This window comes from Drosophila ficusphila, unplaced genomic scaffold, assembly GCF_018152265.1.
Source record: "Drosophila ficusphila isolate 14025-0441.05 unplaced genomic scaffold, ASM1815226v1 contig_106, whole genome shotgun sequence".
Taxonomy (NCBI): domain Eukaryota; kingdom Metazoa; phylum Arthropoda; class Insecta; order Diptera; family Drosophilidae; genus Drosophila; species Drosophila ficusphila.
In genome coordinates this window covers 12316211-12344009 of record NW_025063993.1, presented here as the reverse complement: position 1 = coordinate 12344009, position 27799 = coordinate 12316211, and the positions used below count along the sequence as shown (strand labels likewise).

The 27799-nt window shown below is 43.7% G+C and overlaps 6 protein-coding genes across 7 annotated transcripts; 3 read left to right on the top strand and 3 right to left on the bottom strand.

Moving 5' to 3' along the window:
• Positions 1–4573: 4573 nt before the first annotated feature.
• On the top strand, positions 4574–6393 carry LOC108093255 (protein transport protein SEC31). The gene has a single exon (XM_017193232.1). The coding sequence runs from the start codon at positions 4678–4680 to the stop codon at positions 6094–6096; it is 1419 nt and encodes a 472-aa protein (XP_017048721.1). The 5' UTR covers positions 4574–4677; the 3' UTR covers positions 6097–6393.
• Positions 6394–18978: 12585 nt separating this feature from the next.
• On the bottom strand, positions 18979–20825 carry LOC108093254 (DNA polymerase epsilon subunit 2). Its single transcript, XM_017193230.2, has 2 exons — positions 20079–20825; positions 18979–20024 (listed from the first exon to the last, which is right to left on the bottom strand). The coding sequence occupies exons 1-2, from the start codon at positions 20782–20784 to the stop codon at positions 19153–19155; spliced, it is 1578 nt and encodes a 525-aa protein (XP_017048719.1). The 5' UTR covers positions 20785–20825; the 3' UTR covers positions 18979–19152.
• A 235-nt stretch (positions 20826–21060) lies between these two features.
• LOC108093047 (solute carrier family 22 member 3) lies at positions 21061–23006 on the top strand. Of its 2 annotated transcripts, XR_001771462.1 has the most exons (4): positions 21061–21741; positions 21804–21996; positions 22051–22887; positions 22958–23006. XR_001771462.1 is itself a non-coding variant. In XM_017192955.1 (3 exons), the coding sequence occupies exons 1-3, from the start codon at positions 21102–21104 to the stop codon at positions 22817–22819; spliced, it is 1602 nt and encodes a 533-aa protein (XP_017048444.1). In that variant the 5' UTR covers positions 21061–21101; the 3' UTR covers positions 22820–22901. The 2 variants fall into 2 exon arrangements, 1 of the variants encoding a protein (XP_017048444.1); XM_017192955.1 differs by lacking the exon at positions 22958–23006 and having other exon boundaries at positions 22051–22901.
• A 41-nt stretch (positions 23007–23047) lies between these two features.
• Positions 23048–24435, top strand: LOC108093234 (ribosome biogenesis regulatory protein homolog). The gene is made up of 4 exons (XM_017193209.1): positions 23048–23262; positions 23318–23570; positions 23630–24123; positions 24182–24435. Exons 1-4 carry the CDS (start codon positions 23114–23116, stop codon positions 24333–24335), a joined length of 1050 nt encoding a protein of 349 aa, XP_017048698.1. The 5' UTR covers positions 23048–23113; the 3' UTR covers positions 24336–24435.
• Positions 24344–25967, bottom strand: LOC108093236 (glutaminyl-peptide cyclotransferase). Its single transcript, XM_017193210.2, has 6 exons — positions 25838–25967; positions 25657–25752; positions 25294–25599; positions 24930–25085; positions 24666–24873; positions 24344–24612 (listed from the first exon to the last, which is right to left on the bottom strand). Exons 1-6 carry the CDS (start codon positions 25922–25924, stop codon positions 24437–24439), a joined length of 1029 nt encoding a protein of 342 aa, XP_017048699.1. The 5' UTR covers positions 25925–25967; the 3' UTR covers positions 24344–24436.
• A 327-nt stretch (positions 25968–26294) lies between these two features.
• Positions 26295–27511, bottom strand: LOC108093237 (glutaminyl-peptide cyclotransferase). The gene is made up of 4 exons (XM_017193211.1): positions 27025–27511; positions 26863–26973; positions 26593–26803; positions 26295–26533 (listed from the first exon to the last, which is right to left on the bottom strand). The coding sequence occupies exons 1-4, from the start codon at positions 27493–27495 to the stop codon at positions 26328–26330; spliced, it is 999 nt and encodes a 332-aa protein (XP_017048700.1). The 5' UTR covers positions 27496–27511; the 3' UTR covers positions 26295–26327.
• Between the last annotated feature and the right edge of the window lie 288 nt (positions 27512–27799).

Here is a 27799-nt window from a genome sequence, read left to right as displayed (position 1 = left end):
AATATTGTATCATGGGTCGAATCTAATATGAAAGTATACTTTAAAATTCTAATGAAAATTTACTACAATTTTTTTGATAAATATCAGCTTAATATAATTGATATCAAAAGATAATGTGCAATGCAAAACAACCCCTTAACTTATTTTTGTATCACTTAGATTTTTGAATAAAATATTTCATTTAAAACCAACATTATTTTTTTAAAAATCGCCGCCAACCCGTATAAAATTTCAACTACGCTTTTTGTTATACCCTTAAACCTTGAAGGACTCAAAGTGGATGTTCCTGTTCCGCTTCTTCCTCTGGCCTCTTCTGGCCCACTTGAAGAGCTCTTGACATTATGGTTATCGGGCAACCAAGTCCAACACTTGGCAACTGTTGCGAGTTCTGTTTTGTGCTTTACGAGTTCGGATTGTGTGTGTTTGAGCTGCGGGAAATATTGCCACATCGGGGCACATAAATATTTATGCCGCATTCGATTGAGAGCTTCTCAAGCGTAAGCATTTTAGATAAAGTCCCAGTCGCCCACCCACCCACTGTTTGCCACCCGCTCAGGTGCAGTTGTTCGTTTGTCGTTTGTCGTTTTGCATATGACAGCAGAAAATGTTTTTGTGGCTTGATTGCGGGCGAATGTGCGTCTCGAACTGATTGGACCAACGACGACGCACCACAAAACGGGGGCAGGAATCGAATTGGAATCGAGTCGACATCGTCATCAGCCGATTTGCTAACCAAAACAAGGGCTCTAATCCGACTAAGACTAAACCGGAGGCAACCACAAGAGCCACCACCATCCAACGCATTCGGCATTTGGGCCCGCGGGCCTTGTTAGTGCCAAAAAGTGCGACCCTCGTTCGCGCATTTTTAATCCGTTTAAATGAATGACAGTCTAATTGGAGGATTTGCCGAGCTGGAGGACGAGCCGTGGCCAGACGGCTCCTTAATAGTGACAAAGTCCTTGCCATATGCTTCGAAAAAACCACATGTTATTCACGGTATTTAAACAAACAGCAACAGGGGCGGGCAAATCTACTAGCAACAACCCTGCAAATATCTACTCCAGTTCCACATCCAGCCCTCCAAAATGCTCAGGTCTCTCCAACCCTCGTACAATTAGGTTCTCGCCCAGTCCCCTGTTCACGTGAAATCCAATTCGAATTTTTATTTAATGCGCGAAAAGCACTTGATTGGATCGAGAAAGGAACTCGAGTTCTAGTTTACTCCGTACTCCAGGGACCTGAGTGCCGAGTCCTGAGGGGTGGCAAGTGCAGGACTCTTGCAGGATGCACTCTGTATGGCCAAAGTTCTAGGAAACTTCCACTTCAGCAGTACAACAAAAGACCACTGAGCAAAAATCATAAGGGGCTATGATGAGCACAGATCGCATTTCATTTTTCAAAACCCGTTTGTATGATATGCTCTAAACTCATAGGATAATATTTGCATATATTAATTTGATCGCTATAAAATTTGTACACCTTTTTAAGCAGATTGGAATCAATATTTTTTAATGTATTTATTTATCTATTTGATCATCTGAATTTCTTCAGCATATTTCAGCATATTTAAAAGTGTAAGACATCCCCTTTATAAATTGGATAGTTAGAATGATCTGATATAATAGATATTATTTTTTTCTGTGTAGTGTAAGCTTGTAGTTTCTCCAGGCAGCAAGAAGCTGTTTTCTCCAGGACTTCCTCACAAGCCACAAAGATTACGGGAGACAGGCGGCGCATTAACATCAACCAAGGCCACAATCTCCGCGGAAAAGGTGTCTGCTGTCTCCGTAATAAACGTAGCCAGCTCCACGCTAAAGTTGAACCAATTAGCATTTACATTTTGCTATCTTGCCGCGGATAATTGAAACCCGCCGAGAATGCCAGGGCAAGGCATAAGGAGCACGTAGCCTGTGTCTAAACTCTTGTCGAAAGATTGTCATCTTAGTTTTTAATTTGCTTCCTGCGACATTTCCTCGCTGCCTTCGTTTCACTTTCCCCCGGCTTGACTTAATCACACAAAGGCAATTTCACGCCTTTTTGCGCTTTGTCTCAGCCTGACAACCGGAGGGGAATCACTTTGTCACTTGGCAGTTTGATGTATCGACAGTCGCTAGAGCAAACAACCAACCCACCTAAAATCCCATCCCCTCCTTGAATGACAAGCAAAAATATTTTAGTTTCGATGCTGGGAGATCAGCAGGGGGAGATAAGCCATTGGGTTTAGTGGAAATTTTGTGCTCGATTTGTATATCGGAGATTTGCGTTAATTTCTGCAAAAAATATTTACAACAATGGGGCAAGAATGTGTTCGGGATTTTCACTTGACTTCAATTGTGAACACGTGTCGCATATGTGGGAACTCAATTGAATCTGGGGGTAATTTATAGTAAGATGTCCCCATAAGAATTGGATAAAGGAAATTGGTTCTAACTAGGATCAGATTTAAGATCGTAGTAAAATTTCTGATAAGAAGAAATAATAGGATTGGGCAATTTATAAATTAAATTAATAAGGGTGTTTCATGTTCTAGATTTTTGCTATATTACAAAAAATTTATAAACTACAGCTCAGTCCTATTAAATAACCAATAACTTATCAATTTTTTAATCATATCATTCGGAGGGTGAAGCTAGGTTTGTTCGACCCGCAATTAATTAAATACAAACTAAACAATATTTTTAATGAAATGGCCATGGCCGAAGGCAATCATGTGTTTAATATTAATTTGGTCGACAGCCAACATGGCGGCCAAGCGAATTATAGGCCTTGCCTGCACACAGATACACACACACATGCACACTTGGCTGGTGGCCATAAATATTAATTAAAAATGCATCTCATATGGCAAGTGGAACAATTAGCACCTGAAAATATGCAAACATTAAATCGCCGCTGCGGCAGACAAACAAACAGTCATACAAAAACTGCAACAAAAGAAGGGAAATTTAAATAAAATATACGTATGTATGGGTAGCTGCAAACCTTGTCCACGACTGACCATAACAGACACATATTTTGTCCTGGCAATGGCCACATCCTCACTTCCTGTCCGACAGGACCTAGGGTCTAGCCGGCAAACAAAAAAAAAGAAGGAAATCGGGGGAACAGAACGAGACGGAAAACGAACGGAAAACATTGCACAATTTGCCATTGTTGCATGCCCCATCCTGCACACATACATATACATGTATATTTACTGGTGGTCAGTGGGAACTTTTTCCACATAGAGCCAACTTAACTGACAAATAAATATTTCAGTCCGTTGAAATCTTTCGGCGCTCAACAGTCGCCTACAAAGCGGGGGAACCCCATCGCTATATCTATATCCTTTTGGGCGTTTGTGTGTCTGTCTATGTGTGTGCGGTTGGCAATATGTAAACGCTACGCGCAGCATATACTCAAAATCCAACCCAACAGCAACAATTGCAACAAATACAACAAATACAGCAACACAAAACATGGCCACATATTCACACAATCTCGCTGGCGCTGCTAAAAAATCGACAAAAACAACCTGTTCGGAAACACTTGCAACAAGGATATCAACGCCAGCAGAGACAGGGATAGAGAGCCAGAAAGAGAGGGCAGGTCCTGCCATATTTGGGGTGGGCGCGAGGACGAAGAGAGAGCGAAATAGAGAGAGAACGGGCCAGGACTAAGCGCCGCCTCTTTTCGAAAAGTTTGCTGCACAGCAAAAGAAGGACAGTGGGAATTAATTGCTAAAATATTTATAAAATATTTAATTTGATTTAACTAACAATTTTTGGTGAAAAAAAAATTAATATGAATTTACAATGTGACGATATTTAAGACGACGATACCAAGAATGTGATTGCTATGGTTTGCAAAGTCTTTTCATTTGTTTTCGTTCGAAAAACCTTAAACTTATGCATACGTAGAACAAGTTTTTTTGTTTTAGGAAAAATTAAAAACTCCTTTCAAAATTATTTTGTATATAATGTAATACATTTAACATTTTTTAATAATTTTTGATTATTTTTTTTTAATATTTTAAGAATATTTTCACATTCTCTGCTCGGAACTTACTTACATGTAAAATTAAACATCATTTTGCTTTTTTTCTTAAAATTCCTACCACTGTACCCAGAACCACATACAATACTGCAACATTTTCGAGTGGGGCAACCTGGCCGGGGATGCCAGCCAACCAGGACTCGTGCTGTGGCAGGCGCACACAATAAAACCACAGAATATGTTCGCCAACTGGCAAAGCAGATGGACCGCCAAGAGACGGAGAATGGGCCATAGAAAGGGAGGGAAGATAGCGGGAGAAAGAGAGGGCGCTCTATGGAAGAGAGAGAGCAGGAACATAAGGGTGGTGACTGGTGGCTGACGCTCTCCGCAGGACCTGAATTCGAACAGACTCAGAATCAGAATCAGGACAGATGGGCCAAGTGCCGCGAGTGCGGAGAGCCAGCCTCTTCCTCTTCCCTCTTCCCAATTGAATGGGACAATATGAGAATCCGAGAATTCCAACTGGACTGCCAACGGTGGTGGTAGCGGGTACTTAAAGAGGAACAGATTGCGGGCGGCCAGCAGTCGAAACTGGAATTTCGAACAGAAAGCAGCTAAAGATACTTATATAAAAAATACCCCAGAACCAAGTTCAGTATAGAAAGCAAAAGTGAAAGTCGAAAAGTGTGCGTTGAAGTGAAAATGAATTTGCTCATGGATAGCCTGCCGTCGCATGCGAATCCTGGCCAGCGGCGATCCACTCCGCCGCAGCATGCCGAGCTCAGGATTTCCACATCGCCGCCGCAACAGCAGCAAACGCAACAGTCGCCGCAACAAAATCAGACAACAAATCACAACAACAACAATGAGACACCCACTTCGCCGGCAGGTGGAAAAACCACGCTGAAAAGAGCCTTCGATGTGGCTTTCCTCATGATGCCCGATGAGAGGATTAAGCAGAAGCAGGCGGAGAAGCAGGCTCGTCTCCAGGAGGCACTGCATCATCATCACCATCATCATCACCATCACCAGCAGCAGCAGCAGCAGATGAATCACTATCCCACGGATTTGTCTCCTCGAGGAGCCTCCTCCCAACCTCCTTCGCCGGCGGCAATGGAGTACATCAGCATTCTGGAGGCTCGCCAGCGGTATCCACAGATCAGCATTCGTTCGCCGAGGGTCTACGATGATCCCAGTGTAGTGATACCCCTGGTGGACTCACCTGAGGCTCCCTCAACTTCCTCGCCACCTCCGCCCATGAGAAGTGCTTTCACCAAGGTGGCTTCCTCATCGCTGTCCACTGCATCCTCGTCGCCATCGACAACATCCCGTCTGGAGTCACCCGTGGATGTGGGCGCTCCTCCCTTGAGTCCCGATCAGCTGAGCTGTCACTCGATGAGTCCGCCGTTGGTTACGCCACCACCGAGGACCAACAGTGGTGGTCAGAATCCCAATTCCCTGCCAGCGAATCCCATTGTGTACCACAACTTCCGGCCGGAGTATCAGTTCAATGGAGCCTTCCAGGCGGTGAATCCCATGCAGGCTTTGCAGGCACAGCAGCGACTCAAGCAACAGCTTCTTTATACTCGTCCTCCGGGTCCGGGAAATCCCAACGGAGGACCAGGAGCTCCGATGCCGGGAAATTCGCCACCAGCTCCGCCGGCGGAGTTTCTGCATGCCTATCCGGGATTTGCGCCACCACCACATCCTTTCGCGGTGGCTCAGCCTCTGCAGAATCCAGCGGCAGCTGCCATACTCTCCACTCTGATTCCACCCACTTTGGCGTCGACCTTCACGCTGACCGCTCAGAATGTCTGCGCCAAGTGCAACATAAGTTTCCGGATGACCAGCGACCTGGTCTACCACATGCGATCCCATCACAAGAGCGAGGTGGCCTGCGATCCGAATCGCAGAAAGCGGGAGGAGAAGCTGAGGTGTCCTGTGTGCCAGGAGACCTTCAGGGAGCGACACCATCTGACGCGACACATGACCGCCCACCAGGACAAGGCCAGTGATCACCAGCCGCAGGTGGAGGACTCCTCGTCCGCTGGGGAGAACGAGATCATCAATGTGGTGGGTGGAACACCACCTGGTCGCCGAATGGGCGGCATGCCCAAATGATCGAAGCATTTCTTCGGATACTTTTAAGACATCTCCCCCCAAGATCCACCGTTCGTTAGTTGGTTTTCCTTGGTCTAGTCCGTAATGCCCGTTTTCGATTGTGATATTAATTTTAGTTTCCCCGCGATCCGATTTCATTTTCCTTAGCCTTAAATGTAGTGCAATTTGTATCTTAAATATGCAGCTGGATCTCCCCGAATCTCAATTAATTCTCTATCTTGTCCAACGACCCAAGTTTGATCATTGTAAGATATTATAGTTAAGTTGCAGATCCGCTAATATTAGCATTCAATGTGTGGCCGAATGTTTCAATAAAAATCTAATTGTTATGCCAATTCAATAATTATGACTTATCATTTACTAACATTTTGGAAAGAATTTAGAAACTAGTTGGGAAGTTTATGACAAGAAAAAGTCCAGCAAAATGTTTAGTATTGTGGTGGTGCTATATAAAACATGAATAAATGAATGAATAATTTCAAAACTTCGATTGAGTGTTATCTGGATTTCATTCTCGAATGTTTTTTTTCTAAGAATATGATTGAACATTCCTTACAGACTTATAGGTTGTTATAGGTTGCTTATGGTTCTAAAAAAGAAAAATGTTCAAGAAATATCAGAAATTTGTTTTTGATAATGTTAGACCGTTGGATCAATATGATTTTGTATAGCTTGGGGAAAACTTTATTTCAATTCAAGCTTTGAAAAATAATTTAAAATTGAATTATAGTTATCAAATTTAATTTTGTTTACAAATGAAACCCAACTAAGCACTTCTTAAAAACCATATGGAGTTTTTGAAAGTCAGTTCCTGCCAACCCATTTCTATTGTGAAGTCGAGCAAAAACATAGGTTCCCAGGCTTGGAAAAACCAGTGAAAATCCGCGGCCACATGCCTTCCGACAGGAGTAACATACGCCATGCAAGTAGAGCGGAGAATATGTTCAACTCGTTAGCGCAGTGAGGCTGAATCCGGCAGTCGCGGACTTGCAGGACTTCCAACTTGGCCGCATGCAGCAATTAGATGCGGCACAAAAACTGCGACGCCGACGCTAATGAGCTGGGAACCGAAATGGTAACAAGATGAAAGGATGTCCCGGGCTTGTCCTTCGCCCAAAAGGCAGTCATTCGCCCAGACGGCGAGACGAATACAACGAGCTTCCCAAGTGAAAACCCATCATCGAGTGGTCGTGCAGTTTTTGGCAAGAATGAATTTCGAATTTCAATATCTCCACACTTCTGCCAACCCTCCATTTGGCTGGATTCCTGAATTCAGTTCCCATGAGCCTCGAATTTGTAGCGTGGCAAATTCCTACAAAGCGCAACGAATTCCTTGGGTGGTGGCTGCTCCCCCTGCGTTCTCCTTGGCTCGTTGCTGCTGCACTCAAATGAGCCACATCGAATTGCGTTGATTTAGCGTGGCCAAATCCTGTTAGCCCCGTGCCACAGGAGCCAGGCATTCTCACAGGATGTCTTCCTGCCTTATCGACTGATGTATCAATTGACGGCATCGCTAAACGGCAAACGTTCTGCTCCAATCCGCTCTGCTCATTGTTCCCATGATGGGATTAGCATTTTATGGCTTTGTGTTCGCTGCTTGCCACTTGATAAAGACGTTTTCTCTTGCCGCTTTCGCTTGGGTTGGGTTAAGGGTGGTGGGGCGAAAACAATTGCTGGGAAATTTAATGTAACCAAATTGGTGGGAAGCACACAGGTATAGAGATAAGGAGATGATAACATCATGAAGAATGATGTGAAAGACCTAAGGAACGGTTTAAATTGGTTTGTAGTTGTTTAAAACCAGTTCTTAATAAAGATAATAGGAAAGGAATGATAAAGAAATTTTAACTAAATATTTATCTTAGCTATTTATTTTAATTATATTCATATTAAATTAACTTCATGGATTTATGGATTTATTATGCCTTAAAGATACAACATTTTCAATTGTCATAATGAACAGACTGAGACGATAGACATTGAGTTTTATTTGATTGCTCCCTTCCAAATCTTTCGTTTATTCCCGCTGTTCTTGATTTATTTCGTGCATTTCCCCAATGAGCAATTCGGGCTTCCTTTAAAAAACAACTACAACTTCCGGCGCCGACAGAAACAAACAAGTGCCACCCATACGTATATGAGCCACCATAACCGTAAAGCGAACACATCGTCAAAATCACATTTCCTCGTTTCACTTACAAGAGGGACTCGCACAATCGCACACTCGAGATGGAAAAGAAGGAAGGACAGACAGTCCCGTGGCAGCCACTCACTCAAAACGACGCCCAAGGCAACCGCAACTTTAGCAGCAAGGAGAAGAGGCGACTTCATAATAAGCCTCATCATCATCCTGGCTGGGTGCTACATAATAGCTTGCCATAATCACATTTCATATTTATCACATTTATACGCCCACCGACGAGAAATCCGGGCCACTTCCATTGCGCAGCGACCTGCGCCGCTTTGTTTGCCTTGTCTAACCTCGCAATTTGACCGTAAATAAATTGCCTGCTCATTTGAGCCCCCATTTCATCCTCAGCCTCATCCAATCCCTCCCCTCGGTTGAAAATCGTGTTCAAATACGTTTAAACACAATGCAAATACCGTCATAATAGCACAACAATAACAGGGCGGCTGGAGCAAGAAAATCCGACAGCTGGAGTAAGCCAGAGCCTTTGGGCCTTGGCTCCGCCCCATCAACCCCCTTTAATGGTTGGCCCCCCGTGCGTATGAGTGATTTCTGCTCATCTGCGCTTAAAAGTATGCAAATGCCGTGTCGGAGTCGCAGGACTTGCCGGTTGTGCCAGGATTGCCAGGATTACTGCCGCGGGTTGTGGGCGTGGGCGTGTCAGGAGTTGACTTTTATTACATTGTTGTTGCCTGCGACTGGTGCCCGGCCAAAGTGTTTTTTAACTGCAGGCAATTTAATTTCCACTTGCTCCCGGTCGCTTTTAATTTCCACAGAGTTTCCACCGCAGCAGCCACTGCCACTGCAATCGATGTGGTTTGAGTGTTTGCCTGCTGATTAGCCCTGTGGTTCGGGACACTTAATTCCCTGACACACGGGAAGAAACATTTTACCATCAGGTTTGCAAATCAATATATACATATTATTTATTTAAAAAAATGTAATGATTTTTTACTTATGGAATTTATCAGATTGCTGATGGTAAAAAGGAAACGATACTTATTTGAATAATTTTGGGAATAATTTAAGCAAATAAAGATTGTTTTAAAGTAAATACTTTTAAACACATAAATACTTTATCATTTACTTGTCAGCTTTTTAGTCAGCAACTTGCTTTAAATTGATTAGGCAATATACAACACTTTGTGTACCTTTAACCACTATTCTTAAAGGTAACTTTAGCTAAAGCTCTTTCTTGGCAAACAGTGCTAAAAACCCTTTTAAATTTACCTTAAAGTTTGTTACAAAAAAAAAATGAAAAACAAATCGATGTTGAAATATTTTCGGTGCAGCGAGAGCGGCAACTATAAGAGCCCCTGAAAAACTGACAGCCAAGCCGCTTAAACTTTGAACTTTGTCATTTCAATTTTCGCCAAACGGATGCGCTTTGTTTCAGGCCACATCCACAATTTCAGCCAGAGAACAGAGACTGAGACTCAGACATGGTGGATACTGAATACTGGATACTGGATGCTACTGGATGGCTGGGAATCCGAGAAAGAAAGAGGATGAGCGACTGAAACTCGGGCCGAGGACATCCATGAGCCCGCCGGAAACATTGAGCCTGACAATGCGACTTTCATTTGCCGAAACTGCGGAGGAGCTCGGCCATTGTTTTGGCCACAGACAGGACATAACAGAACCGAACCGAACAGGCTGAAGCCTGAAGGCCGAAAGCTGAAAGCTGAGGTCCTGGGGCCAAGCCACTGCCGTGCAGGAAGTTTTTCATGCGCCATGACACTTTTTGTGCGCTCGCTGCGGTGGCCATTTTGCCATTTGCCGTGGCAGGATACCTTTGTGCCAGGAGAGGAGGCTCCAGCTCCAGCTCCAGCTGCAACCTCCATTGAAATTTTCGAATATTTTTGGATGCATGGAAGCTGTTTGCCATGGCCAAAAGACAGGCGGCGGCTTACCGCACAAGCACATTTATGTATTCCTCTGAGGAAGAGGAGCAGGAGCAGGAGCTGGAGCAGGAACATCCTTGCACTCCATGGCAATGTCCTGGCCATAATTTATGATGTGCGCTTCCCTTTTGCTCGCTGGCAGTTGGCAGTTTTTAGTTTCGCCGCTCGGAGTTCTGCGGCTGTTTTCTGCTGTCATAACTTTGGGCCGCATAATTAATAGTTGTAAGCCGCAGCGCGACTGACTTTTTAGTTGGACCGATGCACAACTTTTATGGCAGCGGATCCTGCGAATCCTGCCAGCGTTGTTTGCTCAATTAACTTAGCAGGTAGTTAATTTTGCGAAAAGCCGCAAGGCAACAGGACATCCACCCAGGGGCTTCGCGGTACTTGTTGTGGGTGCTAATTGATTTACGAGGGAATCTTTCTGCGGTCGTTATTTAAGATGACTTTAAGTGTTGTTTCTCATCTCTCGTTAGTTGTTCCTCATTCTACTTCGTTTTTGGGGGTTTTTTCTTGGTTAACTGAAGCATGAAAATCACTTGAAACGCAACAAAGCTTAAGTGACTGGAAATACACAATAAGTTTGCCACGCATTCGATAGTTTGTTTGAATTAGGGATGAAAGTGTCAATAAAATCATGTCTAGTTCCTTTAAAAAAAAAAAATCTGATCTAATGCAGAGACTATTAAATGAATATTCACTTGATCGGTATTCATAAGGTTTGCATTTTGTACAAGTATTTTTTCGTAGTATTACTTAAAGAGACGAAATTATACTCTTCAGATTGTTAATTGGTTTCATATTTAATTCAGCTACACATTCTAGCTTCTAGTTGTCTAAACGTTTTTTTCCAAACAGTTTCCCATAACTTTCACCGACACATTGAAATCCTGGACCCATAAATATTCACTGAACGCCAAAAACCATTTAATTAAGTTAACTTTTATGGCTCGTAAATCAGAGAAACAACGTGGAAAAACACACATATTCCGCATTCGCGAGTTCCCCACTCGCCTGCTCCATATTCATGTGAATTTGAAAGGGGGCTCCCTTTCACATTCGTGGCAAGGTGGCAAGCTGGACAAGCAAAAACAAAAATGCTCGCTTAAATAAAATAAATGGCATAACCAACGCACGACGCTGACCATGTTGTTTGCTCCCAGCTCTTAATGCACGATTTTAATTTGGAATATACTCGGGGAGAGCGGGGTTTTTTTTGGGGCAGGGGAGACTGCATATGGGTGTACACATTATGAAATTATGAGCATTAATATGAAGAATGGCCACTTATCTAAATTACACCATGTGTGGAATGGGCAATGGCGCCGCGGGGTTGGTTGCCTGTCATCGAACAAGTGACACACTACCCGGGGATAAACATTCGCCGCGATCTCTGGCTGGGTTAAGCACTCGGCGGCCATATATCACCGCAAATATGCTGAGTATATGGAAATCCTGGCAAGTGATAAATGAAGCACAAAACGGCAAAAATGGCAGCGATACAGCCACCGAGGCACACATATGCCAGGTAAAAACCCGGCGAAAGGAAGCAAAAACTGGAGGGGAAAAAGCAAGTAAGACACTTACATCCTTGGCCAAATCGCGCTTGTCCTCCCACGAAAAAAATACGAATGGAAACCCGCAAATATGTCATTTGACATGCTAAATATTTTGCCTGCGACTTTAGCAACACAAGGTATTTTCACAAAAAAAAAAACAACAGCAAAGCAACACCAAGCAAATCGAGTATACGCCAAGTAAGCCAAAAGTTGGTTACCAACTGGAGTGGAAGTAAGGGTTTATTTATGACTTTTGGGTGAAAGAAAGGACATGGAGAACGCAAATGTCTGTCATAAGTTGTAGAAATCGATAATATAGTTATTAAATTGATATTTCCGAATTGGAATAATTATTTATGCAAATTATTTTTTTCAGTAAAACTTCTATTATTGATATTTTAAATGGTATTAATTATGATTTAATTAATGTTACCTACTTTTCATAAAAATGTTTAACACATATCAATTAAATGATTGAAATATTATAATTGGGCGTCGAAATCAATAAAAGTTAATGGCTTCATTTGAAAATGAAGCTATAGTTATAGTTATAAACCCAACGAATTAATTGATTTATCAACTGCACCCCCTTTCAGACATTTAATGGGCCACGATTATTAGTCTTTTTCAACAATTTACGATGAAAACATTTTTTGAGATAGCCAAAGAGAAGAAGTTTTCGGTTTTAATAGTTAAAAGTTGCAAATTTGGAATATCGCGTCGCTGGCAGAGATAAGAAACAGGTTCGCCAATAAATATTGACACCATTTTGTGTTTATAGAACTGGAATCGAAGGAGCGAAAGAGAGGGAGAGTTGGCCAGATAACGGTGGCTATAATGTGTTTCCCCAGACAAAACACAAATTGAAACTGAAAAGTTTTATGTTCCCCGCTTCTCAAGGAGGCCAAAAAGAGAGGGGACGAGAGTAGAAGAGTGTGGCATGCGTATCGTAAAAAATAAAATTATGCAAATTTTTATTATTTGATTATGCAAATGTTCGCGCTTGACGACCCTTGGCATAAGGACGACAATATCGCCCCCGCTTTCCTCTCCCCTCCTCCTGTCGCTTTTAGCCCTTCACCACATCGCGGGCTTGGAACTTCCGCTGAAAGCATGGAAAAGCTAAAAAAGAACGCGACAGTTAGTTGGCCACTCTCTTCCCTTCTGACCCACAACTACTTGGAGTAAATTTGAATTTTTTGCCGGCGATTCCACGAGAGGAGCCTGAAATTCCGAGGGGGAAGGGGCAACATGGTGGGGCGCCTCCGTGGAGCACTGTCATATGTGGTTGGAAATTTTGAATCTGTTTGCAACCCCTTCGAGCGTATCCGTTTCCTTCTGTCGCGTGCGTTTCCCATTCCCCCGGCTTTCCAGCTCCCCAGCTTTTCCATTTCCCCTTTTTGTCGCACTTGTCGTATGCGTATTAATATTTTGCCTTGTTGTGCTTTATAGTCATTGTTGTCTCTTTCCCGCTTCTCGCGCGATTTGAATCTTTTAAGTGAAATATTGTTGAAATCATTTATGCTTGACTGGGCCAGCACTTTTTGGGGGCCAGCTCTGTGCACTCACAGTTTTCGCTGGCAGTACGTGTTTCCACCTCGAACTCCCCAATTATAATACAACTTACTCCGCGAGCAGTCACGGAAAATGAGTTTAAATCTCGGCGCTGATAAAAAACGTCAGAGAAAGCCAAAAAGTAGATAAAAGTCGAGCATAAAGTTTTACGAGTCCTGGCTTGTAATCAGTTTGAGTAATTACCAAAACGTGGTTAGGGTTTAAAGAACAATTTAAGAACGGGAATGCAAACTTTCTTTTCAAAGATGTAAAGAATTTTAATTCACAATAAAATCTAGTTTGTTTGATCTATTTTTCTTATTTATTTTAAATTTACACAATTATGTACCTGAATTATGGAACTTAAAAATTGCAGTGAAAATAAGAAATGCATAAATCTCTCTGTCATAGATTTAAATCAAATAACACTTGCTAATCTTCATGAAAACCTTCTACCAAATCAAACCAAACCATTGTCAAATTTGTAAGCTGTCGGGCAAACAACTTCCACGACAAAAAAACTGAGAGCCAAGTTAAGAGGAAGTCCATCAATCATCTGGACAACACAACATAAATCAAGCTGAGAGTCGAAGGGAGAGATTTAGTTTGGCCGCCAGGCAACTATTGATAGGCAGGTCCATCAGCTTGATGGGCCATTCGCCGATATTGGGACTTAAGCGCTACTTCCGGCATTTGCCATAACCGAAATCCAAGAGCCAAGAGCCCAAGAACCCACTCTATGATAATAAAACAAAATGCTTAGAGCGAAAGAAGCAGGACCAAGGAAGTCGCTTTTGTGGTGGCAGACTGTTTTATTTACGCCGCATTGTATGTAGAAACCTACATATGGGTGAGCCGGGCTGCAGGGCTGGAGGGCAGCGAGGAGTCCTGCAAGGGAGGGATCCCGGAGAGGATCCCGGAGAGAAGGGGCCTTCCATACGGCGGGGCACACATCACACATGTTGTTGCGAGTACACACGTATGTTGCCTGCAAGCGATAGCGTCGGGACTTCGCCATTTTTTTTTCTCTGTTTTCTCTGTTCTGGTTTTTGGCAACCGCTCTCTCCCTTTTCCACTCGCAATCTTGGCCAGCAATCGCAGCCGGCACATATGTGCAATCATGTGCAGGGGACTCCGTTCTCCGGACTCTTCTGCCCCCCAATCAATTTCCTGTCCCGCTTCAACGACTCTGTGGCGACTCCATTTTGGCATTTGCCATTGGCGCTTCGCGGAAACACGCCCCTTTTTGGATTCCCCAGGCGCATGCCCCAAGTTTTCCCAAAAAGGATTCTCTGCACAATCCTGTCGAGCTCGAATTTCGAAAGAGAGCGAGAGCGAGAGAGATTCAACTGCCACATGGACCATTCTCAAGCGCATCTGCTTAGTGTCAAATGGGAGCGCCAGCGGATGGCGGATGCTTTTCCAATCAAAAAAAAAAAAAAAAAATGAAATAAAAAAAAGCCTAGATAAGATAGCTGCCAGTGCAAGCTGCACTTGTCAAACTCACATGTCCAGGAAATCCCGACAAGAAATCATGAGAGCGTTAAATTGAAACTTGGGATTTTACGCAGCTTAAGTTTTTTAGCAATTACAATAGAGATCCCTGGAAGGGAAGAAAATAATAAACAAAACAGGCGTTAACACTTGTCATTCGGTCGGCAGGAATATGTCACCTGTGCCGCATCGCATCCGCATCCGCATCCTGAAGGCCCAAAAACCTCCCATCGAACCGTGATGAAAATTCAATCAACACACTGGACCGTCGACCGACCACCCTCGTCCATAAATCTCGGCGGTCCTCCGTTCCAAAAAAACAATCTCGCATAAATTCCTATTTATGGCTCGACCATTTGAACCTTTTTGTGCGAATGCGAATGCGAACCTCCTGCCCCGTGGAAGCACACAATCAAAAGTCGATTAGCATTCAGGGCAGGACGGACGGACGGCGGACGGACGGTTCCCACTCCTCACTTTTTTGGAGGACCGAACAACAAGCTACAAATAGGCAAGCGCAGGTAATCGCATTTCGAGTTTCAGCTACCACTGAACCCACTTTTCCAACCCCCTTCTCGTGTGGAAAATCTGCTGAAACACAATGAAAATATTTTGCCATGTCCACGAGGGGATGGAGATGGGTTCATGATGGGTGTGGGGGTTTGGTCTTTTGCTAACCGACTTGCTCTCCGTGTGACAAGTACAAGCCACTTGTGCGTTCATGATAATTTTCGAACCATTTTTTGGGGGCTGGGAGGACATGGGCCGGTGGCTGGGAACTGGGCGCTGGGAGCTGGGAACTGGATCCAGGCAGAGATATCCCTGAAATCGGCTTATGTCGCCTGTGCCATTGTGCTGACACGGCTGCAGAATTGGGGCTTTTGTCTTTTGCCGCCCAATGGCCGAGTCGAAAGTCCTGGCCACTCAGGTGATTTATGCTGAGTTTTAATTTAAATGCAATCAATTTGAAATATATAACCGAAAATAGTCTCGAGCAGCAAGAAAAGTGGGGATTAGATGGTAAAATTAATTGATTTCTAGAAGAGATATTAGGAATATTCAACTTAATTTAAATACTAAATTTAATATTGAAACTGTTTAGTTTAATATGATTTTTTTACTTTTATAAATATTTTTGAGTATATTCTGTACTCTAAATGAACAATTCAGTTGGTACCCAGCTTAAGGTTATATTTTAAAATGCACAAGGCTAAGAATGCTTTAATGGCTAATAAAAATAAATAAAGTTAAGAGATCCCCAGCGACTGATGCTAAATAAGCCAAACCCACCCAGAATAAATGACTTTAGCTATCGTTAAACATCTTTAGGATCATTACTAAAAGAACTTAAGAAGCCAAATTCAATTACGTCAAACATGGCGGAGTTATCTAGATGCATTATCCTTGGCTAATGAGCCGCGCTTAGCCGCGGATCCTTATCCAAGGAGCCAAGGAGCCCGGACAAAAGCCACAGAGACGTAAATGAAAATGAAATCAATTAAAATTTATCACATGCCAGTTGGTTCATTAAGACACAAAGGACACAACCGACAGCGCGGTGTCCCCAAGGTGCAATTCGTTATCCAATCCGAGGACAATGGCGGTCAGGATGCGGCTGCCTTGTAATTTGTCCTGCCAGGCGACTTCCACAGACATCCAGTTGTTATCGGCTTAAGGAAAACAATAAAACGGCGTCGCCGTTTGTCGCTTTAAATAATAAAAACATTTGATTTGCCAACTTTGGCACGTGGCAGGACCTGCGAGAAGCCAGAGGAGAGGAGAGTTATCCACCAACAGGACTGGCTGGGAATGCGCAAGCAAATCGCAGATAAAGCCAACGCGTAAATTAATGGGCGGCACGTGTCACTGGCTGCTCCGCTTTTGAATTGGGATTGGTTGATATGGGATCGTTTTGGGATTGCTTCAAGATTGAATGGAATGGCTGGACACGCTGGGTGGTCCAGGCTTTATGACATGTGTGTGGATTATGTGTGTGGGGAGCAGCTTATGGCCAGCAAATTATCGCCTCTGCGTGATGGCAAGTGGGTGACCCCAAGTGTTTGCTCTGCGGCTGATAATTGAGGCGTAAATGTCGGCACACGTCCGGAGTTTGGACCGCCGTTCGTCCGGGGCTCAAGTTGATACATTGTTGTCACACATTCACAGCGGAGTTTATGAAGCGCATTCACTCGAAAATCCAGCTCCTTTTGCTCCCTCCTCAAGTGCACTTCTTCCAGGGTTTTAGTAGCCCTTGCTGCAGCACACAATGTTGATGATAACCCTATCAAATTTTGAATGCCGAAAGCAGCTATAAGGATGCAGCTCATTGTCGAGTCCGTAAAAAGTTAATAAACCCTCCAAGTCTCAATGGCTGCGAACAAAGGAGCGAGCTCATAAACAAAGGCGAGCTTTTGATTTTCCAGTTGACGTTGTGGTTTCAAAGTACCAGGCTAAACCTTTGACCATATGCGCTAAAAATATTTTTATAGATATTCTCCTTCAAATGAGGTTTTCTAATTTATGTTATGTATGCTCTTAAATAGCTTTCTTTAGTTGAATACAATATTTTTTAACTACGGAAATAAAACTATAAATTTTTTATCAAATTATAAACGTTTCACTTTGCTATTTAGCTGTTGTTTTAATACTAGGAACTAGTTTCTTGACTTGTTTCAAAAATTAAACAATACAACCCTTTCGAACACATCATAAACAACCAAAATTTCATATTCATCGAAAGGGTATCAACGACAAACGATTAAAGCCACCCCAGTTAAGAGTATTCATTCAAATCAAAATCACACCACCAAGGCGGGGATTACTGGATGGATTTGCCCGGGACGCATGGCATATGGCCACTTGGCGACACCGAAGAATCGACCGAACAAAGCCAAAAGATGGGCTAACAATTGTCAAATAACCACAGGACATGCACATGAGTGCATTCCGTTTTGATTGCCGAGCATGTGTGTGCGGAAGGATAACCAAAGGTGGGATACGTTGGGCAGTTGCTTTGATCCTTGATTGGACTCGAAGCACTTGGGGACGCATCTGGTCGAGTGATTGATGGCCGAGACACAGATTCCCGGATTCCGCATCAGCGATTGCCTTAATCGAGTCCCGAGTCTGGAGGAATGGAAAAAACTTCAGCTCCAAATTAAATGGTGTCAACTTTGCGGGGAGAACGACATAAAAACCGATGACCATAACAGATAAAATGTTTTTTTTACGTTATTGCTTCGCATTGCGGCCAAGTTGCGGGGCAGCCGGAAAACAATATTTAAATTTCAAAAGTTGCCAGTGTACCAGTTAAATGAAGCAGAAGCAAGATTGTTGTTACAGAGAAAACATTTTGAAACCGACTTTTTGCATAGAGTAGCATAAAAACAGGGAAACATAAATGTTAAGGTTCAAAAGGGGATGGCCAAAAAACAAATATAGTTAGCACTCAGGGCTGACCACGCCCCCCAAATCGAATTGACACTCATGGCGGACACATTTTGGAAATTGATCCCAGGGACGTGCGGCACCCAACTATCCGAGTAACACTCATAAATCATAAATCAATAGGAGAGAAAACGCTGCGAGGCAGAAAAAAACCACCTCCCCTTCGGCGGCAAAACCCGGCTAATGATGTCTTAAAAAACGATTCGGCAACTGGTCATGTGACAGCAAATGGGGGCCATCGATGTCCCCAGGTCAAACGCATTATCAAAATTGCCGTTTCAGCTGCCGAGGAGCTGCGCGCCAGCCTGGGAAATTGAATTTCCACGACCCAAAGTGGCCACCATCATCCGAGAAGAGTAACAATATTTTTCCAAATCGGCTTTAAGTCATGAAAAGTAATAGACAACCCCCGGTCGCAGTAAAAAGCAGATTGCGAGGCCCGTCAGCCGGAGAGCCAGGAGACGATTGTGGAACACATGCTGTGCGCATATGATGACTGACGACGACGGTGATGAGGCTGGGCCGCTTATCACAAGGGAACAGGCACACGCACGGACGGCTGAGGTCCGGGAGGAGGCTGGCCAAGCAACATGTGAAGCTGGAGGATGCTAAGCCCCCGAAACATGTTTATATTCAAATCATTAAATAGCTAGGCTGTAAATGTATGAATTATTCGGTAGGCTCGGATTTTCAGAAGGGGTTTATTTTGCAGAGGTTTTTTAATCCTTTAATAGCAGGGGTTCCCCAATGAAAAAATGTCCCTACTTTTTTAACTAGAAATCTAATAAGTTCAAATTGATCAAAGGCTCGTAGCCTATTACCCCAGTAAATAGTTGAATATAATAAAAAAACAGGTAAACATATAAATTTAAATAATTATTAAACTTACGTTAAGGTGAACTACTATAATCTACTCCACATCGTCTGGTATTTCAGAGTCCTCTATCGTACGAGTGGCAGGTATGTACACTTTAAAAGCAAACTTTGACTTGACGAAAGAGCCGGTATTGAGGACAGTACAGCCATGCTGATTGCTGCTAAAACTCTGGCACGAGTCCCCCATAACGATCAAATCGGGCAGCGGATAAAGCCACAAGGCAGGATCGTAGTCCCAGTGCACTGGCATGGCGATGGGATGAATGGGCACCAAATGACCCTGGCACACAATGGTTCTAGCAAAATGCTGCTCGATCTGTGATGTGTCCTCGGGAAAATGCAACGTGTTCCGGCAAAACTTAGCCAACAGGTCAAGGCGACAGACAACTATCTGCTGAGTGCAGTATTGCAAACGGCAGGGATTCGTGGCCAACTGGGTGCGCGGCCAGGACTTCAGCAGACCCGCTGCCAGGCACTCTGGTATTGGAGCCCGGGGCAGAATATTTGGTGCCGTTGGATCTTCCGATGAGGGAACAAGTATTAGATCCGTTTGCTTCTTCAGCTGCTCGCAGCCAGCTGCTAAGCCACCCAAAGCATCTAGGTGATGCCTCAGTTCGTGATGATTCCTTGTGCTGGCCGTAAAAGGACCCATGAGCACTATAGCCTGCGGTGGGCAGGAATCGTAGCCCACAAAAAGCTGGCGCAGTTTGTCCATGACCACGGGAAGATCTAATCGAACATCGGATAGGAAAACAATGGTCGTTTCAGTGTTGGTGCGTTCCATTTCTTGCAGACGGGGTGAGTATTTCAGTAGCTTCGCCGACTCACCGCCCCAAGTATTGGCGGTGCCGAAAAACGCTCGGCTGCTGGTCGCAGGTTCCGCGGGCGGAAAGCCCAGGCCATCCACTAGAGAATATTATAATAATTATAAAATTTAAATCCCTTTATGTGTGTACTTACCTTTAAGCACCCCATTGTTATAGTTTCCCTCAGCTAGGACAAAGCAACCTTCGCAGAAGAAGCCGGCATGAAAACGTGCTCCACTGAGATCCAATTCGACACAACCCGTGGGATCCTCCACATAAAATTTTCCCTCCTTCAGCTGAGTGAGCAGACCTAAAACCACCGCCTCCTTCATGGCGGACGTGGCCAACAGGTTCTCCGCGAACTGAAGCTTGAATTTCTTGACCTGTGCCTCGGCTCCCACGCCATCCTGGATGACAGCTGGTGCAAAGAGGTCATGCCGCAGGGTTTTCTGGAGTAGCATGGCGTACCGCTGCTGCATGTAGTCCGATTTCATGCGAGGATCGGTGAGCAACTGGCGAGGTTGAGTGTCCACTTCAAACTTCTTCACTCTCTGATTGTACCGGAAGCGGGGTACCGTAAATGCATCGATGAGGGAAAACACCGTCTCTCCTTCATCCAATCCCACTCGATTTAGCTCATTGATGGCCTTTTCGAGGGCTGCCCGCTCCACATGAGGCGTCAAAAGCTTTTGACTCTGAAGATTCTCCGTGATCACCGTCAGCCATTTGTCTCGTTCGGCGGCGTCGAAGGGCAGCAACTGTTCAGCCAGATAGGAACTGTTCTCGGAGCGAATGAGAAATCCACATAGCTTAAACGTGTTTGTTATTCTTTTTCTAAGCGACAGAAAATCTGCATCCATTGTTGTTAAAAAATATTGCGCGCAAATTAGAGGTGAAACTAGTTGAGGCCTATCGATTGATCGATATATCGTTGAAAAGGTGTTACCAGAATCTGTACAACCAAAAATACCATCCGGAAACGCGAAGCTCCTTGGACTTATCGATAAGAATTGGGGGCAAAATTTTGATTTTAAAACTTCGCTTAAAATGATGACTGTTTATAAATATATTATTTATTATTATTCAAACCAAATACCATTTCGGACAGATATAGAATAGTTGGCCATTAAAAAATTTGAATTTTGCCTCTTTAATATTTTCCGAGTTTTGTGGGGATATGCCGTCGGCCGATTGTCAGAAGTATGAGGACTTCCTGCCGATTATTGGAGAGTTTGGACCATTTCAGAGGAAACTACTCCTTGGCTTGCTTCTGGCCGCCTTTCTGTTTGCATTCACCTACCTTGGCCAGATATTCATGGTGCTAGTGCCCACTCACTGGTGCAGAATTCGGGAACTGGAGGGGTTGCCCAAGGAAGAGCAATTAAAGCGGGGAATCCCCACAAAGCCAGATGGAGATTACGAGAATTGTGTCATGTACAATGAGCCCTTAGATTCGAATATGACTAACATGAGCAATCAGACGAGGAGAACGGTGTCCTGCAACGATGGTTGGGTTTATGACCGTAACGAGATTCCCTACGAGTCCATTGCCACCGAATATAATTGGGTGTGCGATAAACAGGAGCTCAGTACCTATTCTGTTATAGCCTATTTTCTTGGCTCAGTTGTGGGTTGTCTTTGCTTTGGCTATGTCGCCGATCATTACGGTCGTTTGGTGGCCTTGTTTCTGGCGAATTCTTGCTCAATGATCGGCGGCTGCATTAGTGCAGTGTGCAAGGACTTTTACTGCTTTGCTGCCAGCAGGTGTATAGTTGGACTGGCCATGAATAACTGCTTTCTTCCCATCTATATTCTAAGTAAGTTAAGGATTAGTTTTTTCTTTAATAACGTGTTTTTATCAGCGTATTGTTCTTTACAGCCTTGGAAAACGTAGGCATTAAATATCGTACCTTGGTAGGAAATTTGGGTCTTGCTGTCTTCTTTACCTTGGGAACCGTCATTCTGCCTTGGATTGCCTATGCCTTCGAAAATTGGAGGCATTACGCCCTGGTCATCGCTCTACCAGTGGTACTACTGATTTTGGTAAGCTTACTGCTTCCCGAATCACCCAGGTGAGTCCCCAAATCATCCTTCCTAGAATGATATTCCTCTTTACATAATTTCAGTTGGCTCTTATCGATGGGAAAATTTGAGAGAGGAATGCTAGTCTTGAAGGAGGCAGCTGAAAGCAATGGAAAAACTATTTCCGATAAGGAGTGGTCAAAAATGGAGAAATGTTTTGAACTCAAATTGGAAAACGAACTCAAATTGAAACACCACACCTGTCTGGATCTTTTCAAAACTTGTCGCAGGTCTGTGGTTATGATCATACTGATCGTTTGTTGGATGATGGTGGCTCTGGTGTACGATGCTCATGTGCGGGTCGTCGAGTTCTTGAGCACCGATATCTTCCTCACATTTTCCGTTTCCTCTCTCGTTGAACTGCCGGCTGGAATTCTGCCTTTGTTGCTGCTAGATCGTGTGGGTCGCAAACCTATTATGACGGTCGTGATGTTCTGCTGTGCGGGCTTCAGTCTTGCGGCTGGCTTCCTAGAAAAAAATCTGGAAGTAATAATAATGGCGACTATTGCCAGATTTTTCGTTACAGTTGCCTACAATGTGCACATGCAATGGAGCTCGGAAATCTTGCCAACTGTGGTGCGCGGTCAGGGTATGGCCACCATCAATGTTTTGGGACAAATATCTGTTCTGATGTCACCGGTTATTGTTTACACCCACCACATTTACGAGCCCCTACCGATGTTTATAATCGCTTTACTTTCGCTGATCGCAGCTATTATAGTTGTGATCTTGCCAGAGACCAAAAACACCGATATGCCTCATTCTATGGACGAAGCGGAAAAGCGATGGACGCTAAGCTGCAGGAATCATTAGCCAAATACAGATTAAATCGGAGACTCGAATTAGAGGTTATACATGTACACATTATTTGGAAATAAAAGGTAATCAAAATGAACGCAAACAAGTTTTATTGCCATACAGTGTTAATTTGAAAAATGCGCTCTTTTTTAGTGTAACCTTTAAATCGAGACTCCAATGGTTTGAGTCCGCGATGACTGTTTAGCATTTTATAAGTAAGTATATTTAGGGCTCCTTTCTTCGCTTGATTACGGTCACACTGGTCAGCACGTGTACGAGAAATTGAATTTGCTGTTTATTTCCCAAAAAATGGATGTTGTCAAGGAAGTTCTAGCGAAACACCAAAAGGAATTGGACAAATACAAGCCGATCACGGTAGAAAAGCATCTGGAATGTCGCCTGGACGTAGGAACCCTGCTGATCACAGATCCCAACGACTTCGATGACCGGGAATTGAAGTGAGTGAAGGTTTTGGCGAAGATTTCAAACTGATTTTATACTTCTGATTTTTAGGGAGAACAGGGAGGAGTACCTGACCGCACTGACCCGGGATAACACGCAACTCCTGGTGAACGCCATATGGGAACTGTCCACCGAACGAGTGGACGAAAGCATTGTGGCCAAACTGCCGGAACCCACGACCGTACTGCCCCGCCTTCGAAAACCACCAGGACCAAAACCAATGACCAAATGGGAGAAGTTCGCCAAGGAGAAGGGTATCAGTAAGAAGAAGAAGGAGAAGAAGACCTACGATGAAACCATGGATGCAAGTTTAATACAACTAAACATTAGAACACTGCAAACTAATTTCCTAAAATCCTACAGAAATGGGTTCCCACATATGGTTTCAAGCGTGCCGAGGCCGAGAAGGCCAAGGACTGGGTGTTGGAGGTGCCACAGAATGCTGACCCTAATACGGACATGTTCCAGAAGAAGATTGACCTGCGCAACGAAAAGGTGGCCAAGAACGAGATACAGCGCATGAAGAACATTGTGCGGGCCAAAAAGATAGATATGCCACGCAGCGGTTACCTGGGACCTGAAGCTGCCTCCTCTAGTCAGCTCTTAACCGCCGTTACTGTGGCCAAATCCTCGACAGCTTCTGTCGGCAAGTTCCAAAACAAACTGCCCAAGGAGAAGGAGGCACGTGGCCTGGGCGTCAAGGAGCTGATTCCCGGTGGCAAACGCAAGGCGTCGCATATCACACAAACGCCCGAGAAGGAGGCCAATCTGGATCTCATCAAGAGCGTGCTGAACAAGAAGCCCAAATTGGACGTGGCCAAGGCGGTTTCGATGGAAAAGCGCGACAATCGCTTGGCGTAAGTAGAAAAGTTGTTATTTAATTGGATATTACTAAAACGATTATTTATCCTACAGACGCGAGGCAGAGGCTGAAAATGGAGGAGCTAAAAAAGGCGGCAAGAAGCCAAAGGGCAAGGGCAGTCGCAAGGCGGTCGGCAAGAAGTCCAAGGGTAATCGAGGCCAAAGAGCTCCGGGCAAGAAGGCCCAGGCCGGTCGCAAACGTCGCTAGACTGGAACTTTAACATGCCTTAGGACACTTTAATTAACGAAAAACACTTTACACTTATGCTTAATAAATCTTAGACATAAGACCAACAAACAAAACTAAACTTAGTAAAAACGTAAGTTTACTGGGGACGTGTGACGCTTTAGATATTGGTACACAAAATTACGGAATACTCGGTTGAAATTCCGTATGGAGGGCCAATGCAGATTGGCGGCATTATCGCGAGGTGTGTGCCAGACATCCGGGAAAGGAGTGGCCACCAAGTGCAGCACAGGAACATCTACAAGAAATGTGTAGCTGTAATGAAGAAACACAAATATATTTCAAACTTACTTTCATCCAAGAATGGACGATGATCGTCATCGACTAGACCGCCGCTAACTCGATTTAAAAACATATTGTTGTTGCCCTCCAGCTGGCCAGCAGTTCGCAGGGACTTCTCAATCTGCACAAGGCTGGAGTGCAAGCCGTGAGTATTTTCATAAAAACTAGAGAATGTGGGATTCCGCGCTCCGATAAGATCCAGCAGCACCAGCACTTCCTGTTATAGATTTAAATTTAGCAAGCTGATAATTCTTACGCAGGTCATTGACTTACAATTCGGTCTATATTGCGTGGGGCCAGCTGAGCTTGGCTAGCAGTTTGGGAACCACTGCGGGTTCGAGCCAGCTTGGAAGCGAGATGCTTCGATCCGTAAACGGAATCAGACGCGGTCCAATCCTTGAAAGCCTCCTCGCCATCAAAGAAAATAAGCTGGTCATGTAAAAGAAGAATTCCATAATTATAATTGGGAATTCGAATAGCTGTATAAATAAACATTTTTAATTGTAAATTCTTTAAGTATAAATAACAAACGAATAACTAGTTTTTGCTTAAGTTACGTTAAGCTCGAGTGGCTAGGAAAATTTTGTCAGCCACCAAGGTTATAATGTTATAATGACCGCTAATGTAAACAACTCACCATAAGTCCCACGTCGTTGCGGTTGCGAAACTCTTTCTGCAGATAGCTACTCAGGGTTTTGGCAGTATTTAGTAAAATGGCACAGGGAACCGCGGAATCTGTGGCCCCTACAAATCCGGGATCATTGGGGAAGTACTTGCTGTCATAGTGACATGACAGAGCTAGGAAATTCTGGGCCTGCGGGTTTATGGTACCCACAACATTTGCGAACGTTAGCTCGCCGAGAACTGGAACTCGTTGCTTGAACTCATCCACTTCCGTTTGGAAACCAAGGCCGTTCAGCGATTGTACCAGGTACTCGCGCACCTGTTCGTAATTTTAAATTTATAAGAATCAATGATGTTTAAAAACTTTATGACCCACCTGTTGGTGGCCCCGACTGCCGACGACGCGTGGCACCAAAATCGAGCCCAGAGTGCGATTAAAATGGACCTCATCATCGCGCCACTGGGATGCAACCTGGAATTTTAGATTAAGTTGAAGATGGGTTTTTGGGTGGTACCAAGTGTGATTTCCAAAGTGAGTCACAATGAGGGTAACTCACGTTCCCCGCTGAAGCTTGTTGTTCGGATGGCGGGAGGAGGAGGAGCAGCAGGCCAGCGGCGGAAAAAATCACGGAACCGATCCCCATCTATATGCTTTGGAGCTTGGCGACGCACTAAGCGCGGTCGACGCCAGAAAAATCGATCTTTACCGTAGGTTTTTTTTTTGTGATTTCGATGCTGATGGCTTTTGTTTTCGTTTTCCGTTGCCTCTTTGGCGGGCAAATGTATTTCGAAAGCTTTCGAGAGAGTTTTTGAAGAGTCAGTCATGCTGCGAGAGAAGTCGTGGGACTTTAAAGCCTACGGTCGTTGGGGAAAAGTGCACTGTGATCACCGATCACAGTTGTCGCGATTAATTGCAGCTGATAACAGTAATTAACTTAATTACGGTGCACTAATTCAGAGCCACGCTTACTAATGACTGTCGTTGCTTAACCCTAGAAAGCACAAGAATTCAAATTTAGGAGTTTTTAAAAATATTTAGAATTGCTTTTAATCGTTATCCAAATCATAGTATGAAACAAATCTATCCCTTAAAAACACATAGGATCCCCATAGTTCACAGAAATGATATACAAATCTGCGTATAATTTTGTTCATATTCCGAATGGTAGGCCAATGCAAGTTTTCGGCATTATCATCTGCCGTATAAAGAACTTTGGGGAATTCTTGTGGAGCTAAGTGCATTACTGGTACACCTGTAAGCATAAGAAATCTCGAAATAAATAGTGTTTTTATAATAAACATGCGAAGTTACCGAATTCCTCGAAAATAAGATGATCGTCAATCTGATCATTGTCATATTGCTTTTCCTTTTGGAACAAAACATGACAGTCAGCAAGCTCTCCAGCATTTCTTAGATCCGTTTCTATGTCAGCAAGGACATTGAAGAGGTCATTGGTGTCTTCAAACTGGCTCACGAAAGTTTGATTAGGAGCTCCGATAAAACCAAGGGTGACTGTAGCAGCCTATGTTTACAAAAAAAAAAATTTTTATTTTAGAAAAAGAAGATAATTTAAGTATTTACCATTGCAGGGAAAGGAATATATTCGGCATCTACAAAGCTTCTGGAACCTTTCAGTCCATTTTCCTCTTCAGGTTCCGAAGGCAAGGGATTATTGCCATCAAAGAATATTAGCTTTAAACAACTATATCAGTAAATATGTTTCTTGTTAATACAACTACTTACAGCCAGACCCATATCACCTTTTTTTTTAGAAAGATCTTTGAAAAACGTTCTCAACGTTTTGGCAACATTGAGGAGAATGGCACAAGATACCGCTCCTTCGGTGGCTCCAAGAAAGGCTTCCTTGACCCCATCCGTTGGGGCTTGGCTATCGTAGTGGCATGTTAGAATTAACAAATGCTCTGCATCATGATTTAAAATGCCAGCCAAATTGGTGAAATTAGCTCCCATTTGAAAGTCATGCCGAGCTACCATTAAATCCAAGCGCAATAGCTCCTGTTCGATAAAGTCACCAACCTCGGAGTGCCCTGGGCTGCCAACATATCGCGGCTTTAATAGTTTCTTCAGCGTAGCATTAAAGTGCTCCTCATCGTCATCAATCATATGTGGTATTTTCTCTGCTGCCCAGCGCAGCAAAAAAGTATTAAGGAGCACATACAACACACTCAAAAACAGAGCAATCCTTCCGAGCATTTAAAAAAGTATTCTTGGTAGTACATTCAACAGCGAATAAAGAAGTGTCTAGCCCAGAAGTAAAATTCCCAGAATTTTCCCCGTGACGAAAGTATTCGTCATGGAAGTTAGCAAACTGTTGATTAATAAACAACCGACGACAAAAAGACTGTTCTGGGAAACTATAATGCTTAAAGTTTGCCAAGAAAAAAATAGTGTTTTAGTAAGAGATTATTTGTTTTTCTTAATACGAATTGAAAGTGTTTAAGCGAAGTTTTAATTCTTCAAACAATAATAAATAACACGATTTTTTTCTCATATTTAT

Coding starts and splice junctions, on each gene's coding strand:
- LOC108093236 (XM_017193210.2), bottom strand. CDS start 25,924: ATGGGGATCGGTTCCGTGATTTTTTCCGCCGCTGGCCTGCTGCTCCTC. Junction 25,600..25,656: donor GCAGTCGGGGCCACCAACAG/GTGGGTCATAAA, acceptor AATTACGAACAG/GTGCGCGAGTACCTGGTACA. Junction 25,086..25,293: donor GCAACGACGTGGGACTTATG/GTGAGTTGTTTA, acceptor TTACATGACCAG/CTTATTTTCTTTGATGGCGA.
- LOC108093047 (XM_017192955.1), top strand. CDS start 21,102: ATGCCGTCGGCCGATTGTCAGAAGTATGAGGACTTCCTGCCGATTATT. Junction 21,742..21,803: donor TCTTCCCATCTATATTCTAA/GTAAGTTAAGGA, acceptor TGTTCTTTACAG/CCTTGGAAAACGTAGGCATT. Junction 21,997..22,050: donor CTGCTTCCCGAATCACCCAG/GTGAGTCCCCAA, acceptor ACATAATTTCAG/TTGGCTCTTATCGATGGGAA.
- LOC108093255 (XM_017193232.1), top strand. CDS start 4,678: ATGAATTTGCTCATGGATAGCCTGCCGTCGCATGCGAATCCTGGCCAG.
- LOC108093234 (XM_017193209.1), top strand. CDS start 23,114: ATGGATGTTGTCAAGGAAGTTCTAGCGAAACACCAAAAGGAATTGGAC. Junction 23,263..23,317: donor TTCGATGACCGGGAATTGAA/GTGAGTGAAGGT, acceptor TCTGATTTTTAG/GGAGAACAGGGAGGAGTACC. Junction 23,571..23,629: donor CCTACGATGAAACCATGGAT/GCAAGTTTAATA, acceptor AAAATCCTACAG/AAATGGGTTCCCACATATGG.
- LOC108093254 (XM_017193230.2), bottom strand. CDS start 20,784: ATGGATGCAGATTTTCTGTCGCTTAGAAAAAGAATAACAAACACGTTT. Junction 20,025..20,078: donor TAACAATGGGGTGCTTAAAG/GTAAGTACACAC, acceptor AATATTCTCTAG/TGGATGGCCTGGGCTTTCCG.
- LOC108093237 (XM_017193211.1), bottom strand. CDS start 27,495: ATGCTCGGAAGGATTGCTCTGTTTTTGAGTGTGTTGTATGTGCTCCTT. Junction 26,974..27,024: donor AAGGTGATATGGGTCTGGCT/GTAAGTAGTTGT, acceptor AGTTGTTTAAAG/CTAATATTCTTTGATGGCAA. Junction 26,804..26,862: donor ATATTCCTTTCCCTGCAATG/GTAAATACTTAA, acceptor TTGTAAACATAG/GCTGCTACAGTCACCCTTGG.